The sequence below is a fragment of the Lolium rigidum genome, chromosome 2 (assembly GCF_022539505.1).
Source record: "Lolium rigidum isolate FL_2022 chromosome 2, APGP_CSIRO_Lrig_0.1, whole genome shotgun sequence".
Classification (NCBI taxonomy): Eukaryota; Viridiplantae; Streptophyta; class Magnoliopsida; order Poales; family Poaceae; genus Lolium; species Lolium rigidum.
In genome coordinates, this window is record NC_061509.1 from 147,553,351 (window position 1) to 147,571,109 (window position 17,759).

General features: G+C 50.4%; 1 protein-coding gene and 1 pseudogene across 1 annotated transcript; both read right to left on the reverse strand.

Moving 5' to 3' along the window:
* Nucleotides 1-1,013: 1,013 nt before the first annotated feature.
* Nucleotides 1,014-7,487, reverse strand: LOC124690205 (annotated as a pseudogene).
* Nucleotides 7,488-13,113: 5,626 nt separating this feature from the next.
* On the reverse strand, nt 13,114-16,930 carry LOC124692434 (mechanosensitive ion channel protein 6-like). The gene is made up of 5 exons (XM_047225810.1): nt 14,919-16,930; nt 14,512-14,635; nt 14,112-14,405; nt 13,814-14,016; nt 13,114-13,657 (listed from the first exon to the last, which is right to left on the reverse strand). Exons 1-5 carry the CDS (start codon nt 16,901-16,903, stop codon nt 13,375-13,377), a joined length of 2,889 nt encoding a protein of 962 aa, XP_047081766.1. The 5' UTR covers nt 16,904-16,930; the 3' UTR covers nt 13,114-13,374.
* Nucleotides 16,931-17,759: the final 829 nt, after the last annotated feature.

Consider the following 17,759-nt stretch of genomic DNA (forward strand, 5'->3'; position numbering starts at 1 on the left):
ACAATCTCGAACAAACTAGCGCGACTCATTCCGCACAGCAATATGAACATGCTAAACCCCAGCACAAAAACCCTTCCCCTCTTTGTATGCACAGTAAAATCTGGTAGTTTCAGCAATCCACAGTCCGATCTAGGAAGGATCTATCGCGATTGGAGATTAGAGTAACAAATCTAAACAAATCGAGCCGTGAACACGAAGACCTCGACAAGAACAGCAAGCAATGGCGAGGAACACCTTGCAAACATCAATCTGAACCTATCCTAATGAAAACTCTAAAAGATCTAATGTGCATGTCGTCTCAACTACCCGAGCATGGCATGTTCTGGCACAACGAGTAAGAAGGTGAGAAGGAGAGGTCGTTACCGCCATTGTTCTAGCCGAGGAAGAGCTCCAGGTCGCGGGCGAACTGGAGATGCCGATGAAGACTACGGAGCAGGTTGCGGCTGATGTCGCGGTGCTGCTCGCCGACGTCTCCTCCTCCGGTACCGGTGCTCCTCCGTGCAACAGTCCGGCGGATTGGTCGGCGGGAGGGGAACCGCCGGGTGATGTGACAGTTTGGAGATGGGGGTGAGTGTGCGGTCGCGAGTGAGATGAAGGAGAGGGGAGCGGTGAGGCTAATTATGGCGCGTGTTCCCGAAGGGACGCGACGTTTCCATCTCCCTTTCCCGCGCGTGCAGCCTTCTGGCCGCAACGGGCCTGGCTCCGGAGAAACTGCCATTCCGGGCGTTCCTCCAGGGCCTGTCCCGGGGATGCTTTGAAACCCGGTTCCTACAAGAACGCGGCGGCCTGCATGCAACCAAACGGCCCATTCCAAGACCCAGCTCATGAAAAAAAAGGCGTCTGCAGGCTACCAAACGTGCCCTAAGTGATCGCGGCAAGCACACGAAGAGTTCTAGGCATCTATCTGCTGCTCGCTAGCTACTACCAGGCTCTTGCAGCTGTCGCCGCTGGATGGCGAACGCACTTTTTGTGTCTCCTGTCTCTTGTAAGGTGTTCTCTGCGCGGGAGCTGCTTCAGGAATAATTCCATGTCGTTGGCATCCTCGTGGACTGAAGAGAGGGCGCGTTCCGCACGTTCACGTCAAGCGGCAGCATCCAGTACTCGATGTCGAGGTCCTTCAAGACTCTGATCATCTCCTGGAGCACCAACTCCTTCCTCACGAACCTCATCCCCATGTCTTGGAAGTGCAGTGTGTGCCGAAGCCATATGGATACTTTCAGCTTGTTCGTGTCGTCGATGTCTCGGAGGACAACCATGGTGCTGGGTACCAATGTTCCTTCTTCGTGTATCTTGAGTTTGTCTTAAATAGTATGTATGAGTTGGGTTACGTTTGGATTCTGAGTTGTAATAAGTGTGGATAGGTTACGTGTAGTTTTCGGGTCGGACTCTAATAGCCTGGACCTCCCATATAATGTGAGAGGCACCACATGTTGTGACCTATGATGACGTAATAGTGGTAGGAGCACAAGGGGAGCTGGCGGCTTGTGTCGACGTCCAAGACGGTCAAATGCCGCGGTATCAATGGGGGGAGCGCTCGTAGTCATGCCCCGTAGAGTAGGCAAGTTGCCGAACTGCGTTAACAAATCTCGGTGTCGTCTTCGTATTGTGATTTCTTGGTCCTCATTAAATCGATTGTACGCCTACAACGGTAACAAGTGGTATCAAAGCGAGGTTGGATGCGTCTGGTGCTTTGATAGTTTTTCAAGTAATTAAAAGAGAGCAAAATAATGTAAGCCACACGCTGGCCAACTTTAGTCGTCTAAATGGTAGTTCAGATTTTGGCCCTTGTCAGGTCCGGGTGATGTTCCGGCACTTTGCCGAAACGAATGTAATCTGGATGTTTAATTAATACAAGGGCTCTCTTTCTCGCAAAAAAAAAAAGCGAGGTTGGAGGCCGCAGAAAGTCGATCTGTGGAGCAGGCAGTACAACACGGACGTGGTTGGAGAACCAGCAGCATCACGGGCGAGCAGGCGTCCATGTTGTGTGAACCACGCAGGTGGCAAGGCGGGCGTGGCCGGGAGATCCTATGTATCGCTTAGCGATACAAGGAAATCAGATCGCTCAAGCGAAAACGACCTGGGCCGGGGCCCATTTACATCCGCTCGATGGTGGCACGGTCAGGCGCGCGTCGCTCGATCCAAGTTGTTATCAGTTGTTTTCGGTTTGTTGCTAGTTTTACTTCAGATTATAAATACGATTAATTTAAAATTATTCAAATTTGAAAATTGTTCAGATTTTGAAAAGTTTAAATTCGAAAAATGTTTAAACAAGAAAATTATTTAGATTTGAAAATGTTCAAGTTTGTAAAATGTTCAAACTAGAAAATTGTTTAGATTAAAAAATGTTCAAACTAGAAATTTGTTCAGATTTGAAAAATGTTCAGATTTGAAAATGTACAAATTTAAAAACTGTTTAGTTTCAAAAAACATTCAAAATTTAAAAATGTTCAAATTAAAAAATTGTTTACACTTCAAAATTGGTCACATTTTAAAATTATTTATATTAGAAAAAAAGGTGAAAAAGATGGAAAAACTGGAGAAGAAAACCGGACTAAACAAGAAAATAACCGAACAGCAAAAAGAAAACCGTAGAAGACCAGGGTGATGCACGAAAAACAGGAAAAAGACTATATTGCTAGTAGTGGGCCGGCCCATGTAATCCATCCCTGTGCGGAGCCCCATATACACATGGCAATAAGCGATGAACAGAAGTCAGGGAAACTACTAGGAAGGTAGTTTTGTTGTTTGTTGCGCAGTTTGCACGAGGTTCTACATGAAGGTTGGTAGATGGTGATGAAGTGGAGTGCGTCGTGGATAATCATGTACCAAAAAAGCGCCAGGTAGTGCGCGACGATGTTCGTGCTGATAAGACGCGAGGTGGAGCATGATTGCAGTCGAACAGGTTCGGCTCGGTTGGACTGGACAGTCTGACGGATACAGAAGACGGTGAAGATTGGCGATAACGACACGGGAGCGTGATGGCTGATGGTGTCCGATTTCTGTGGGCGTGGAAACACGTGGCGTATGCCTGAGGGGTGCGTGCTTCGACATGCAATGGGGCGGAGTTGATTCAAGACGTGTACACACGAGAACTTGAAGTCAGCAGGGTGCATGGTAGACTGATCATCTACCAAGGAGTCATGTTGAAGGTGGAGCTGGAGTCTAGCGGAAGATTCCACTCGGGTGATGGAAAGGCTACGGCGTAAGCATGTAGAGAGTCGAAGCCTAGTCAGCGGAAAAGCAAGAGACACGTTGTTCGGACTAGAGCTGAGGGTTCAAGAGATGTGTGGGACTCGGCATCGGTCGGGTATGACTGATGGATCTGCAGTGGGGCCTGAGGTGGTGTGGGTTAGCTACCCAGTAGATCTTGGCCAAGATAGCGGCTTCTCGGCGCGGTGATAGCAACGAGGTGTGCGGTAAGCATGGGACACAACGACATACGAGGGCACTGTCGGTTGGACATGTGACCTGACAAGTGTGCAGGGGTGTTGAAACAGTGCTGGCGAGTACCAGGTTTAAGTTGGTGATTTGGTCTATGACGTCGAGTGATGGATAAGAGTCGACCATGGGGAATATGAGAAAGTGTTTTGAAAAGTCTGAAATGTCAAAGGTACATGGCCGTATATTCTGCAATGTTCAGTCCACATGGGAAGTCCATGTGACAGGATGCAGAAGGAGGCGGAGTGTTGTAGCTGTGGGACGTGTAGAAGACTATTCGAAAAGGATGAGACGACTATGAATTTGACAGTAAAATTCCTTTAGTTATATAACTTTCAAGCAGATCGGTGATGGGATTCGTAGCATAGAAAACAAAAATTTTCCTACCGCAAGAACGAAAACCAAGCCAAGATGCAATCTAGAAGATGGTAGCAACAAGGGGATCACGAGACTAACCCTTGAAGATTTCCAAAGCCTACGAGATTAGATCTCGTTGTTGCAGAAGATGATCACTTGCCGCTTTCAAAAGCGGGTAGAAGATCTTGACGGTACCACAATCGGGCAGCACCTCCGTACTCGGTCACACGTTCGGTGTTGATGAAGACGACGGCCTTCTCCCCGTTCCAGCGGGCAACGGAAGTAGTAGATCCTCCTCGGAATCCCGACAGCACGACGGCGTGGTGGCGGTGGTGGTGGAGATCTCCGGCAGGGCTTCGCCTATGCGCTGCGAGAGTAGTAAGTGGAGGAGGGGCGCTAGGGTTTGGGGAGAGAGGGGGTGTAGGGCGCCGGCCACTTGGGGGCTGCGGCCTAGGAGGCTTTGGTGTGGCCGGCCCCTCCCATTGACTCCTCATTATATAGGTGGAAGCCCCCAAGAGTTGTAGTCCAAGTCTTCGAATAAGACCCCAACAACAAAACATGCCATAGGTGGGAAACCTACTCAAGGGGGAAGTCCTACTCAAGGTGGGACCCCCACCTTTCCTTGAGGTGGGGTGGCCGGCCACCTTTGGGTGGAGTCCACCTGGGACTCCTCCCCTTAGGGTTGGCCGGCCATGCTAGTGGAGTCCCTCCGGGACTCCGCCTTCCATAGTGATTTCTTCCGGACTTTTCTAGAACCTTCTAGAACCTTCCATAAATGCACTGGATCATTTTCAAACTTGTAAAATTACTTTCTATATATGAATCTTATTCTCCGGACCATTCCAGAACTCCTCGTGATGTCCTGGATCCCATCCGAGACTCCGAACAAACTTCGAACTCCATTCCATATTCCATATCTACTCAAACGACATCAAACCTTAAGTGTGTCACCCTACGGTTCGCGAACTATGCAGACATGATCGAGACTTCTCTCCGACCAATAACCAATAGCGGGATCTGGAGATCCATAATGGCTCCCACATATTTAACGATGACTTAGTGATCGAATGAACCATTTACATACGATACCGATTCCCTTTGTCACACGATATTTTACTTGTCCGAGGTTTGATCATCGGTATCTCTATACCTCGTCTCCTGACAAGTACTCTTTACTCGTACCGTGATATGTGGTCTCTTACGAACCATTCATATGCTTGCAAGCTAATTAGACGACATTCCACCGAGAGGGCCCAGAGTATATCTATCCGTCATCGGGATGGACAAATCCCACTGTTGATCTATATGCCTCAACTCATACTTTCCGGATACCTAATCCCACCTTTATAACCACCCATTTACGCAGTGGCGTTTGATGTAATCAAAGTACCCTTCCGGCACAAGTGATTTACATGATCTCATGGTCGAAAGGACTAGGTAACTATGTATCGAAAGCTTATAGCAAATGAACTTAATGATGTGATCTTATGCTACGCTTGATTGGGTGTGTCCATTACATCATTCACATAATGATATAACCTTGTTATTAATAACATCCAATGTTCATGATCACGAAACTATGATCATCTATTAATCAACAAGCTAGTTATACAAGAGGCTTACAAGGGACTCCTTGTTGTTTACATAACACACATGTATCAAAGTTTCGGTTAATACAATTATAGCATGGTATATAAACATTTATCATAAACACAAAGATATATAATAACCACTTTATTATTGCCTCTTGGGCATATCTCCAACAATCGGTGATCGGTGTGTGACATTGTTAAACTGAAAGAAGGAAATACAGTTATAGTTATAGGGAGTAGTAGTGAAGCTCATGGAAGATAACTCAAGTACGGAGTACTTGGCGGTTTGGCGCTTAGATAAACTCAAGATGATGGGCAATATTCACCAAGGTGGAATTTGTTGAGTTCGTGTCAAATATTGTGTACGAGTTGGGTTACGTTTGAACTTTGAGTTATAATAGGCGTGGATAGGATACATATAGTGTTCGAGTCTGATTCTAGTAGTCTGAACCTCCTATATAATGTGAGGGACACCACATGTTGTAACATATGATGACTTGATAATGACAGGAGCGCAAGGGGAGCCGACGGCTTGTGCCGGCTTCCAAGGCGATCAAGTGTTGCGGTATCAATGGGGAGGTGCACCGGTAGTCATGCCCCGCATAGTAGGCAAATTGCCAAACTGCCTTAACAAATCTCGATGTTGTCTTTGCTTGGGCCTCAGCAGAGTCGGTGCCACAAGTGGTAAAAATGGTTAGTCCGATGTGGTAAGATCGGCAGCAAGCGACCCTACAAATTACAAATGTAAATGATGCTACAATAACCAACATGACTGCCTGCTAAATTTCACAAGTAATGAAGGGAAATTCTCAACATGAAGGAAAGAATTATTTCCTTCATGAGGGACAGATTTTCCACAGGTGTGGCAACATGAATGGAGAAGTCGATCCCTTCTCCCATATCAGGACTCCTGTAGAAATTGAAAATCGGCTTGGTGGCCAGTACACTGTTTGGGACTTTGGGTAATAGATCTTGAGTTTATCGTAACGAAGAAAGACCGTCGTCAGTGTTTAAACTTTAGTCAACGAACGCAAAGGTAATATTCATCAATTCAAAAACCAACAAGAAGCGCGGAGACCAGATTTATTACCTGTACTTCTTCAATTTCACAGCGGTCACAACCGTCAAAAGGATGCGTCACAAATAAGAAAATAATGGCCTCAAAGATTGTCTTCATAGAATTCCTAAACACAATGACTGCCACAAGGAGCTGCGAGCTGATGAAGAAGAATAAATGTGTCGTTGCTACGTCGTCGAGAATAAGACGCCAGAGAGCAAACACTATAAGGCCAACGACAACATTGCCCATCTGGCTGAGCTTGTTAACTACGATTTTTGTATCATTAAGTGTTAAGGCAAGAGCTTCGCACCCTCTAAATGCGTTCACCTACAAAAGAAACCATATGGTAGTATTAGGAAATGTATCTTCAAGTTAGAAGCCAATGATAATCCTTGATCGAACTTAGATAGTAGTACTTTAACAAGATCATTACCACCCAATTCTTGAGACTTTTCCCTCCTCCCTTCCCTACACGACTCTCATCTCTCTTCCGTGATTGTGGATAGCGGTATCGTTTTTGAACCGAGCAAGGACACCCCGTTAGAGGCACTTGAACTGGTTAGGGCCAAGGAGCAGGTGCAAGTGGCACTGGCCGTGGTGGCGGCTCGCAAGGTGCGGGAGGATCTTGAGCGGAGGGCCAGGGAGGCCGCCCCGGGGTCGGCATACGGGGAGGATGCTGCACCGATCGAAGCGGTGGGCGAGGCATCGGAGGCCACGAACGCGGAGTGCCCGGCCTCATACTATGAGGACATCACCATTCGTAACATACGGGCACGCGCAAGGGAGCGACGACCCCTATTGACGGTGCGCAAGGGGCGCAGGATGACCACCCGTTCCCAAAAATGAAAGCCTTCATCTACAACATGAGGGGGTTTGGGGAGCTAGGGAGGCGTGGCCAACTCAAAACCTACCTTCGACAACACAAAGTGGACATTGTGGCCATCCAAGAAACGATCAAGGCAGACTTCTCCGCGGCTGAACTTCGTAGCTTGGAAGTTGGGGGCCAGTTCGCGTGGAATTGGGTTCCCGCGCTTGGACATTTGGGGGAATGCTCCTGGGTTTCCGCGATGAGTGCTTTGAGGTTGGCCAATGGAGGAAGGGTTCCTTCTTTATCAACGCTTCGATCTATCAGCGGACCAACAAGATGAAATGGTTCTTCTTCATGGTCTATGGATCTGCAAATCATAGTCGAACGGATGAGTTCCTGGGGGAACTCGTCCAGGCTGTTGAGGAGGCACCCTACCCCGTAGTGGTCGGGGGTAATTTCAACCTGATCCACGCTGCCAATGACAAGATTAGTGGAAATATCTCTTAGTCCAAGGTCAGGCGATTCAATGAGGCGGTCGCTACTATGGCCCTACGCGAACTGGTGAGGGCAGGGGTCCGCTACACTTGGACGAATAGACGACTCCATCCGACCTAGTGTGTGCTGGATCGAGTGCTTGTTTCGCCTGCCTGGGAGGCAACCTTCCCCCTTTGCTCACTCGCGGCGATCACCAGGGTGGGTTCCGATCATACCGATGATGTGCATCGGGGAAGGCACGCCGATTCACCAGTCGAGGTTCTTCTTCCAGACCTGGTGGTTCGGGGTGCCCGAGATTGGGGAACTACTTGGGGAAAAGCTCCGCTGCTACATCTCTGACTGTGGGCCGCACCGATGCTCGGTGGAGTTGTGGCAATGTGTCTCTCGCAACTCCCGCCAATTCCTCAAGGGGTGGGGCGCCAACTTGGGAAGGGATAAGAGGAATTTCCGTGCTAACCTGCTTCACCAGGTGGAGGACCTAGACCGGGTGGCAGATGCCAACGTTCTAGGCGAGGAGGGATGGGCCCTCCACTATTTTCTGGAGGACCAGGTTGTGGCGCTGGACCGGGTCGAGGACGAGTACTGGCGGCAGAGGAGTAGAACCCAATGGACTCTGAAGGGTGACTCCTGCACCACATACTTTCACGCGATTGCGAATGGGCGCAAGCGTAAGTGCTCTATTCCAGGCCTCATCACCGAGGTGGGTGAGGTGGATGAGCCACGGGCCCTAATGGAACATGTGTACCAATTCTGTTAGGGTCTCATGGGTCCCATGGGGGGAGATAGGGTTTTTCTCCCTCAGACCCGATATCTGGGACGAGGAAAATAAGGTTTCGGCTAAGGAGAACTGGGGCTTAGAAATCACCTTCACTGCTGAGGAGTTGGATGAGGTCCTCTCAAGTATGAAGCCTGATTCGGTGCCCGGCCCGGATGGCTTGACGGTCTTGTTTTTCAAACGATTCTGGGGAATCCTCAGAGGACCTATCCTGCAACTCCTAAACAACTTTTCCCTAGGGAGGGTAGACATTGCTCGCCTTAACTTTGGGATCATATCTCTGATCCCGAAAGTCAAAGGGTCGAAGCGGATCAAACAGTTTCGTCATATTGCTTTGATCAATGTTATTTTTATATTTGTGGCTAAGGCTTATGCGATTAGATTATCTCCTTTAGCTCATAGGACGATCGACCGGAGCCAGACCGCATTCATCAAGGGTAAATGTTTGCACGAGGGGGCGCTGGATCTTCACGAGATTCCACATGAACTCCGAGTTGGGAAGCAAGAGGACCTGCTGCTCAAACTAGACTTTGAGAAGGCTTACGACAGAGTCGGCTGGGATTTCCTCCAGGAGATTCTCCTCCGTAAGGGGTTCTCGGCACGAGTGGTGCATCGATTGATGCAACTAGTCAAGGGTGGCCAGACTACCATCAACGTGAATGGGGAGGTTGGCTCGTACTTTCGCAACGCCAGGGGAGTGCGACAGGGTGACCCACTATCCCCGATTCTGTTCGATTTCATTGTAGATGGGCTAGCGGCCATTCTGGCTAAGGCTAGCACGGTGGGACACATTGAGGGGGTTATCCCGCACCTCATCCCAGGGGGGTGACACATCTACAATACGCTGATGACACCCTGATCTTGATCAGACCAACATGCTTAGGGATTGCAAACCTTAAGACCATCCTGTTGTGTTTTGAGAATATGTCAGGGCTCAAAATCAACTTCGAGAAGAGCGAAGTGGTGGTGACAGGGGTCACTTTGGAGCTCCAACATCGGGTGACATGCATGCTTAACTGCAAGCGGGGGGAGTTCCCCATCAAATACATGGGCCTACCAATCTGTGACAGAGCGCTAAGGGTAGCGGACTGGAACTTCTGCCAGAGAAGATTGGGCATAGGGTTGACCCGTGGCAGGTACTATTCTTGGCCTCGGAAGGTAGGTTGGAGCTGACCAATTCCTGCTTGTCGAGCCTACCTCTGTTTGCCATGAGCCTCTATTTGCTCTTCGACAACACCCATAAGGCCATGGACAAGCCGAGAGCCCGCTTCTTCTGGGAGGGAGTGGGCAACAAACGCCACTATCACATGGTAGGCTGGGCTACGGTGTGCAACCAAAGGCGTTTGGGGGGTTTGGAATCCTCAACACCAAACTTATGAACATCGCTCTGATGCTCAAATGGATTTGGAAACTCTACCAAGACGCTGAGGGTCTATGGGCAGACATCATCCGTGCAAAATACTTGATGGGTCAGGATCTCTTTGATGATAGGGTCCCAACCAGGGGCTCCCAATTCTGGAATTCCATCCAAAATATTAAATGGCACTTCAAGTTGGGAGCCAAACACGAGGCGCGCAATGGGGACGCACTAAGTTTTGGCTGGACTAGTGGACGGGTAGGGGACCCTTCATGGCCAGATTCCCCCTCCTATTTAGTTGTTGCACTGATCCGTTGATCCCAGTGTTTGATGCTAAACCACGGGAAGGGAATCCCGAGGTGTGGGGGGTTGAGTTTAGGAGACGGTTTGGTCTGGCAGAGGCTGTCGAGTGGGACAACCTGTGCCGGGAAGCCACGGGCTGGCAACCTGGGCTCGAGGAGGATAAAGTTTCCTAGTCGCTCGATTCTTCCGGGATCTTCACGTCCAAATCGGTCTACCTTGCACTGACGCAGGGAGCGGCAGTCACCTGCTTGAAAGAATCTTGGCGCACCAGGGTTCCTCCCAAGGCCCGGGTGTTCCTGTGGCAACTGATCCTGGGACGCCTACCCTCTTGCGAGCAGGCCGCCAAGCGACATGGACCTTCGGATGGGAGGTGTGAACTTTGCCAAGGGATTGAAGATTGCAACCATATCTTCTTATCCTATCCCATCACTAAAATGATGTGGGCTGGAGTTAGGGAACTCCTACACTGTGACTGGAACACTACTGGGCCGGGAGAGTTCATTGCAATCGTCCAGGACCTGTATGACCCCCTTTGTAGGATAGTTTGGTTTACGTTCGCAGCTCAATGTTGGACCTTGTGGACCATTCGAAACAAACTAACCATTGAAGGAAGGATGATCGGGAACCCAGCTGATATTTTTTACCAAATGTTGACACATATGCAATGTTGGAGGGTATGTCAGACAGAGGGCCAGACGATGCTGGACGTGGCGGTGGACGACGTCAGGAGACTCTACGCAAGGTTGTGAGGTGAGTAGCGGAGGACCCCAGCGGAGGCTCGACCATGCACTTGCTCTACTATCTATCTAGTTTGGTTGGGTGTGTACGAGTCTGTATCCGTTTAGCACTTTATCTCTATGTTAGTTTGTCTCCTGGACCTAGGCTGGGTCGAACTTTTTCTTGCTTAGACGGTGTGCGTGTATGGTTTGTATGACACTTGTGAACCGTTTGCCATGAAAGGATGATAAAATACTAGATGCTGCAGCCGCTGCGCATCAGACGCGATGCTATGTGGCTCAATACATGGAGATTCTAGGTAAGAAGGAGAAGGACAAAACTCGAGAGCAGACCACTTGGACTGCACCTGAGCAAGATGTTCTAAAATTAAATATTTATGGAGCATTCACCACGGGACACAGCCATGCAGGCTGGGGCGTTGTGGCTCGAGATCATTGAGGCGCAGTTGTGGCGGCAACCGCGGGCTGGAGTGAGTATGTTTCTGATGCATTCCATGCAGAATTCAGTGCGGCAGTCCAAGCCGTCAGGATAGCTGAATATTTGGAGCCATCCACATTGTCCTGAAGAAAGATTCACAACTGCTGATGTTGGAGTTGAATCGACGTGAAGCTCTAACTTCCTGAAATGACTGAGAGTGACACTATTTCAGAGAAAATCCCAAATTTCACAACGGGTTTGTGTTCTATCTGGAAACAGTGATGCCACGCCGCCGTCCACGCCACTGCTCCTCAAGCTTTCCCGCGATGACGCAACCCTCTGACGCGGCCGTTTCCCTGTCGAAACTAGGGCTGCTTTTGATATCTGGCATGAAATCCTCCGTGGCTAGCCTATGTAATCCTCCCCTCTCATTCCTGCTCCTCTCTATCCTCTCTGTCTCTTTGCTGTAAAACAACCTATGAGCTTGCGAGCGAGTGGTCCTGCGATGTAACAGAGCTTTGCTTTGCAGTATGAGATACCAGCACAGATTGCTGTTCTCTGGTGTCAGGCTGATATGCCCCAGTTAAGCTTGGGATTTCTCTGAAGAAAACTAGTATCATACTTGAAGCGGTTGTTTATGAGGACTTGTGGATTTGGCTTTGCTACTTTGGGATCCTTGGCTCTTGTAGTAACAACAATGTCCTGCAAAGATATCTTTTCGGTAGGCTGGCATATCGTGATGAAAAGAGATGTAATTCAACGGTCAATGGCCATGCTTCTGATATGAGCCACTATCTATCCATTGACATTTACATGGTAACCGTTTTTACTCCAAACCCTCAATGTAAGAAGAGAGTCACTCTCCCAAGGCTCAAGAAGTTTGTCGGGAAGCTATAGAGTTAGCCTTTGGTGTGTTACAAACTCAGATTGCAATTGTGTAAAGCTCTGCCCGCTTTTGGGACAAGAAGACCTTAGAAAGCACTGCGACGACTTCTGCGATTCCCCACAACGCGATACGAGAGGATGAGAGGAACAAGGAGTTTGGACCATGAGTATTACTATGTTGACACATCTGCCGGTCCTCATAGAAATGCGGGAGGATTGATGACTGCGTTGGCTATAGCTCTGGTGGTGCTTGTTCATGTTTTGGTTCGAACATTTCTTGTGTTTGACTATATTTTTATGTTTGGATTTTCATGTTTTTCATGTTTTGGCTCAAACATGTTTTTCATGTTCAGCAATTTGTAATGCTCAAACCTGTGCAGTTTGGATTATATTGATGCAAAATTGGAATGGAGTTCATATCACACATATATTATGAAGAGAAAAAAGGCTGTAATTTTAAGCATCTGCTAGCTACAGTTTCCCTAATTCTCATTTAAGCGTGTAACTTTACACACGATGTCAGCTGCGATCATTCCCACGATTACGACGCTAAGTAGGAATCAGGCGGTGGCCGATGGTGCTTCAGTGCGCACCACAAGACAACAGCTCGCGCCGGACCGAGCCTTTGCATCAGATGCATCACACGGCCTGACGCAAACGGCCACGAACGCGACTTCACAGCAGCGCAGTCGCGCTCGCAGGAAGAGGTGTTTATTCTCTCTCCCGTCGCCCTCGTGCCGAGTAGTCGGCGTCAGGATCGCGTGGATAAGGCTTCATGCAAGAGGCAAAACGCTCCGGCCTCTGGCCGAGGCTGGCGTACCGCAACGCGAGGAGACGGTTGAAACTCTGGTCTCGTTCTACCACCAGAAGATTCAGACAAAAAGATTGCCGGCATTCCTGTCTTTTATACAACTGTGACTTCTTTCAACCATTTCTAATGTTCACTGTATATGCCTATCATCAAATGTACCAGAGCTTCTCATACTAATACATAGCACACTCACTACAGACCGCACCAATGTTCACTCTATATGCGTCTATCTGCTACCTGCTAGTACCAGGCTCCTGCAGCTCTCACCACAAGACGAGGAAGCTAACTCCTGTATCTGCGGTCTCTCACAAGCTATTCTCGGTGCACCCGGAGCTGCTTCAGGAGTAGTTCCATGTCGTCGGCATCCTCGTGGACTGAAGAGGGGGAGCGTTCCTCACGTTCACGTCAAGTGGCAACATCCGGTACTCGATGTCGAGGTCCTTCAGGACCCTGATCATCTCCTGCAGCACCAGCTCCCTCCTCACGAATCTCATCCCCATGTCCTGGAAGTTGAGCGTGTGTCGGAGCCAGATGGATACTTTCAGCTTGTTGGTGTCGTCAACGTCTCGTAGGACAACCATGGCGCCGGGGTACCAATGTTCCTTCTTGGAGTCAATGTAACTGCAGCCATAAGCGAAAGAATTGGTTAGTTCGATGTGGTAACATCAGTAGCAAACGGCACTACAAATTGGAAATGCAGATATGCTTACACATCAACCAAAATGCCCGCAAACTAAATCCGACAAGTAGCTGAGATATACAAGAACAGATACGCACCGTAATATTCTTTCCTTCATGAGGGCCAGTTTTTCCACAGGTGTGGCAACATGAATAGAGAAGTCGACCCCTTCTCCCATATCAGGACTCCTGTAGAAATTGAAAATCGGCTTGGTAGCCAGTACACTGTTTGGGTAATAGATCTTTAGATTATCGTATCGGAGAAAGACAGTTGTCATGATGTTCATCTCCTCCACAACGACCTGAAATTCAAGCGCTTAAACTTCAGCCAACGGACGCAAAGGAGATGTTAAATTCAAAATACACAAGGAGCACGGAAATGATATTCAATCATTACCTGTACTTCTTCAATTTCACAGCGGTCACCCACGTCGAAAGGATGCATCACAAACAAGAAAATAATGGCCTCAAAGATCGTCTTCATGGTATTCCCAAACACAAAGACTGCCACGAGAAGCTGCGAGCTGATGAAGACGAAGAAATGCGTCGTCGCTATGCCAAGAATAAGAAGCCAGAGAGCAAACACAATGAGGCCAACTACAACATTGCCCATCTGGCTGAGCTTGTTAACTGCGGTTTTTGTGTCGTTAAGTGTTAAGGCAAGAGCTTTGCGCTCTCTAAATGCGTTCACCTATAAAAGAAACCATATGACAATGTTAGGAAACGTATCTTGAAGTCGGAAGTCAATGATAATGCTTAATGGAAGTTAGACAGTACTACTTTAACAAGATCATTACCACCCAGTTCTTGAGAGACCTCTTGCTGACCCTACAGTGCTCCTGTGCTCCTTCAAAAAGATGCATAGCTTTGATGGCTTCCTCCTGCCTCATGAAGCGCATCAGGTCTGCCAAGTATATGTACCTGCATTATTCATTCATTCACGGTCAAGGATACGAATCGAGAACTTGCCACTATACTTTGAACTACTATTTGATATTGAAAACGAGGGCATTTTGGTTAAGAATTCTTGTTCATTTCTGTAATCCAACATCCTCTTTGCAATGGAAATTAAACAAAGCAGTGCAGTACAATAAGTCTAAGGGTTATCTATCTGATCTAGAATTTAGAAAATAGGAATTTAAGAAATTGTAACTTATAACTGAATGATAAGGATGACTATCAAAGACTGCAAAGAAATGCTTACTTGGATCCAGGCTTGGCTACATTCTGGAAGATCTTCTTGGCGGCCACTTGCGCCTCATACTCACTGCGAATCTGTGTCCCAGACTCATCCCCATCTCCTGTTGCCTGCTGAATCTGCTCATCCATTGTGGTGAGCGTCCCAAACCGAACAATCTTCATCAGCCTCTTCATGTTCCACGCTGAAACGTTCTTCTGATTGAGCCTATGGAGCTTGTCAATGGTGATCCCTTCATCAAGCTCACGCTGTTTTTTCTCCTTTGACAGCTGACTGCTTCCTTCTCCTTTAGAAATCAAACCCGAGATCCGGATGCTCCTCTGCCCTGATAGGTTCTTGGCTGGCAAGGCGGCATGGAGCTCTTTCGGGATGGTTGCGCCTGCGCGCTGGAGCTCACGCACCTCGGCGAGCACGTAGTCCTCGTCGACTAGCTGCGGCCCGGAGAGCGTCTCGACGACATATTGGTTGAACAATGCCTCTTGAATCCGATCAAAGTATGTGGAGACATGGAAGGAGGAAGCCAGCACCTTGAGCAGCAGCGTCTTGACAAGCCGGATGAGCGTGGCGACGAGCAAGCAGAAGAGTATCTTTGTGACATAGGGCAGCACCAGCGTTTTGGTCGGGACGTTCTCGTCGAAGAGGAAGTGCCAGGATGCGAGCACCAGGCCGAGCCAGAGCGCGTTCTGCACGGCGCCGCGGACGCCGTAGACGAAGTAGAGCACGCGCTTCCGCAGCACGAAGTTGCGCTCGACGCAGAAGACGGCGATCCGGATGACCCAGCCGGAGACGAGGCGGCCGCAGATGAGCACGAAGACGAGGAGCTCCCACTTCCATAGGTGCAGCTCCCAGAGCTTCTTGCTGGCCAGCCTCTTGATGGTGAGGCTGCAGACCAGCGCCCCGATGATGAGCACCAGGCTGATCCACTGCAGTATGGTGAGCGTGTCCAGCTTCCCGCGCTTGAAGTCGTCGGGGATGTCGTCGTCGATGAAGGGGTCGTCCTCCTCCTCCTCCATGGGGCCCGACTTGCCGACGGCGCCGGACTTGTTGCCGGTCTTGCGCCCCGAAGGGAACTGCCCGGACTTGCCGGTCATGCGCCCCGACGGGAACTGGCCGGACTTGGGCGGCCGCAGGGCGGAAGACTTGCGCGGCTCCTCGTCGACGGCGCGCGCCGAGACCGGCGACTGCGGCGGCGGGTCCATGAGCCGGGACCGCGTCTTGGCGCGCAGCAGCGGCCCCGCTCCGGCCGGGGTGGACGTGTTGGGGCCGCGTATCACCTCCCTGTCATCCGCGGCGCGCCCGCGGCTGCGGCGGCGGCCGCCGGCGTCGTCGGAGTCGGAGGAAGACGACGAGGAGGAGCTCTTGTGGTCCTTGAAGGAGACGCGCGCGGCCTCCCGGTCGCGGGACATGGACGGCTGCGAGGACGAGCGCCCGATGTCCTCCTCCATCTCCAGGTCGAGGTCGAGCGAGAGCTCGGCGCCGGACGCCATCTGCTTGCGGAGGAAGTTCCCGATGAGGCGCGTGGGCGGGTCCTCGCCGCCGCCCTCCGCCGCGGCGGCGGCGGCGGCGTTGGGCTGTGTTGGCGCGAGCGAGGGGGACAGCGGCGGCGACGACGGCGGCGGCTTCGCCGGGCGGTTCTTGAAGCTGAAGTCCTCGACGCGGCGCGCGGGGGCGCCCCCTTTCCCGCCGCCCTCGTTCTTCCAGAAGTCGTATGTCCCGTCGTCCCACCCCTTGGTGGGCGAGCTGCCGGCGCTCGAGAGCTTCCTGCTCGGCTTCGTCGAGGTGGCGGCGTTCGAGGTCGCATTCCCCGCCGCCGCCGTGGCGCCGGGGCCGGAGATGGAGAAGGGAGCGGGGCTGTTGCCGTTGCCGTCGATCTTGACGACCACCTCCCGCCGCTCGCCGGGGTCCGACAGCAGGTCCTGCTCGCCCGACCGGGACAGCGACCTGGCCGACCCGTAGGACCTCAGGCTGCTCTCGCGCTGCGCCTGGTCCATCGCCGCCGACCAACAAACACCACACACACACGCACGCGCTGGATCGGAGTTACTCCTATCCTACTCCACGAAATCTCTCGGGAAAGAATTTAATGGCTGCGCTGCCGTTGCCGAGCTAGGGCCGCCGCCCGGGACGGTAGTGTATTAACGAGGCGGTGGAGGGTTCGGGAAGAACATGGAGCATGAGCAGCAAGGTGACAACACTTGGCAAGGCGACCGAACCTTTTCGCCGGCCGGTGTTGGGCTGCGCGCCCGGCGTGCGTTTCTTTTGTAGGCAGCGGCGCCTGTCATGGGACAGCGGCGCACCTCGCAAGCTGCACACGGCTACGTGGCACGCTGCTGGTAGCAGAGGAGATTGGACAAATCAGATTTACTGGTAAGTGGAGATTTAGGTGCCATCGTAGCCGAGATTAGCGGCACAGAAGTGGGAGCGCGTCCGCATTTTTTGGCAGTAATTAATTGGGAGTAGAAAAATGGCATCCTGTTGCTCATTTGCTTCCTACTATTTCGGTCTTAGAGCAAGTATAATAAGTTCTAGTCAGCTGACTATAAGATTTAAATAATATATTCATGCTTAATTGGATGAGAGAGAGGAGGAGAGAGAGGAGTGGGCTCTCAGAGCAAGTATAATAAATCCTAGTCAGCTAACTATAAGGGTTAAAATAATATATTCATGCTTAGTTGGAGGAGAGAGAGGAGGAGAAAGAAGAGGAGTGGGCTCTCATGCAAGAGTCAGCTCTAGCACGTGCTCATAGGCACTTTGTGAGAGTAAGAGCATCCCTACTCGTTGGCGCTCCCCACGCCCAAATCCGGACGAAACTACCGCCGGATTGGACGAAATTAAGGCGTGGGGAGT

Excerpts from the sequence above, each read along its gene's own strand:
- LOC124692434 (XM_047225810.1), bottom strand. The coding sequence starts at position 16,903 with ATGGACCAGGCGCAGCGCGAGAGCAGCCTGAGGTCCTACGGGTCGGCC. Across the intron at positions 14,406-14,511 it reads GGTCTCTCAAGAACTGGGTG|GTGAACGCATTTAGAGAGCG; the intron begins GTAATGATCTTG and ends TTTCTTTTATAG. Across the intron at positions 14,017-14,111 it reads GTGAAATTGAAGAAGTACAG|GTCGTTGTGGAGGAGATGAA; the intron begins GTAATGATTGAA and ends CTTGAATTTCAG.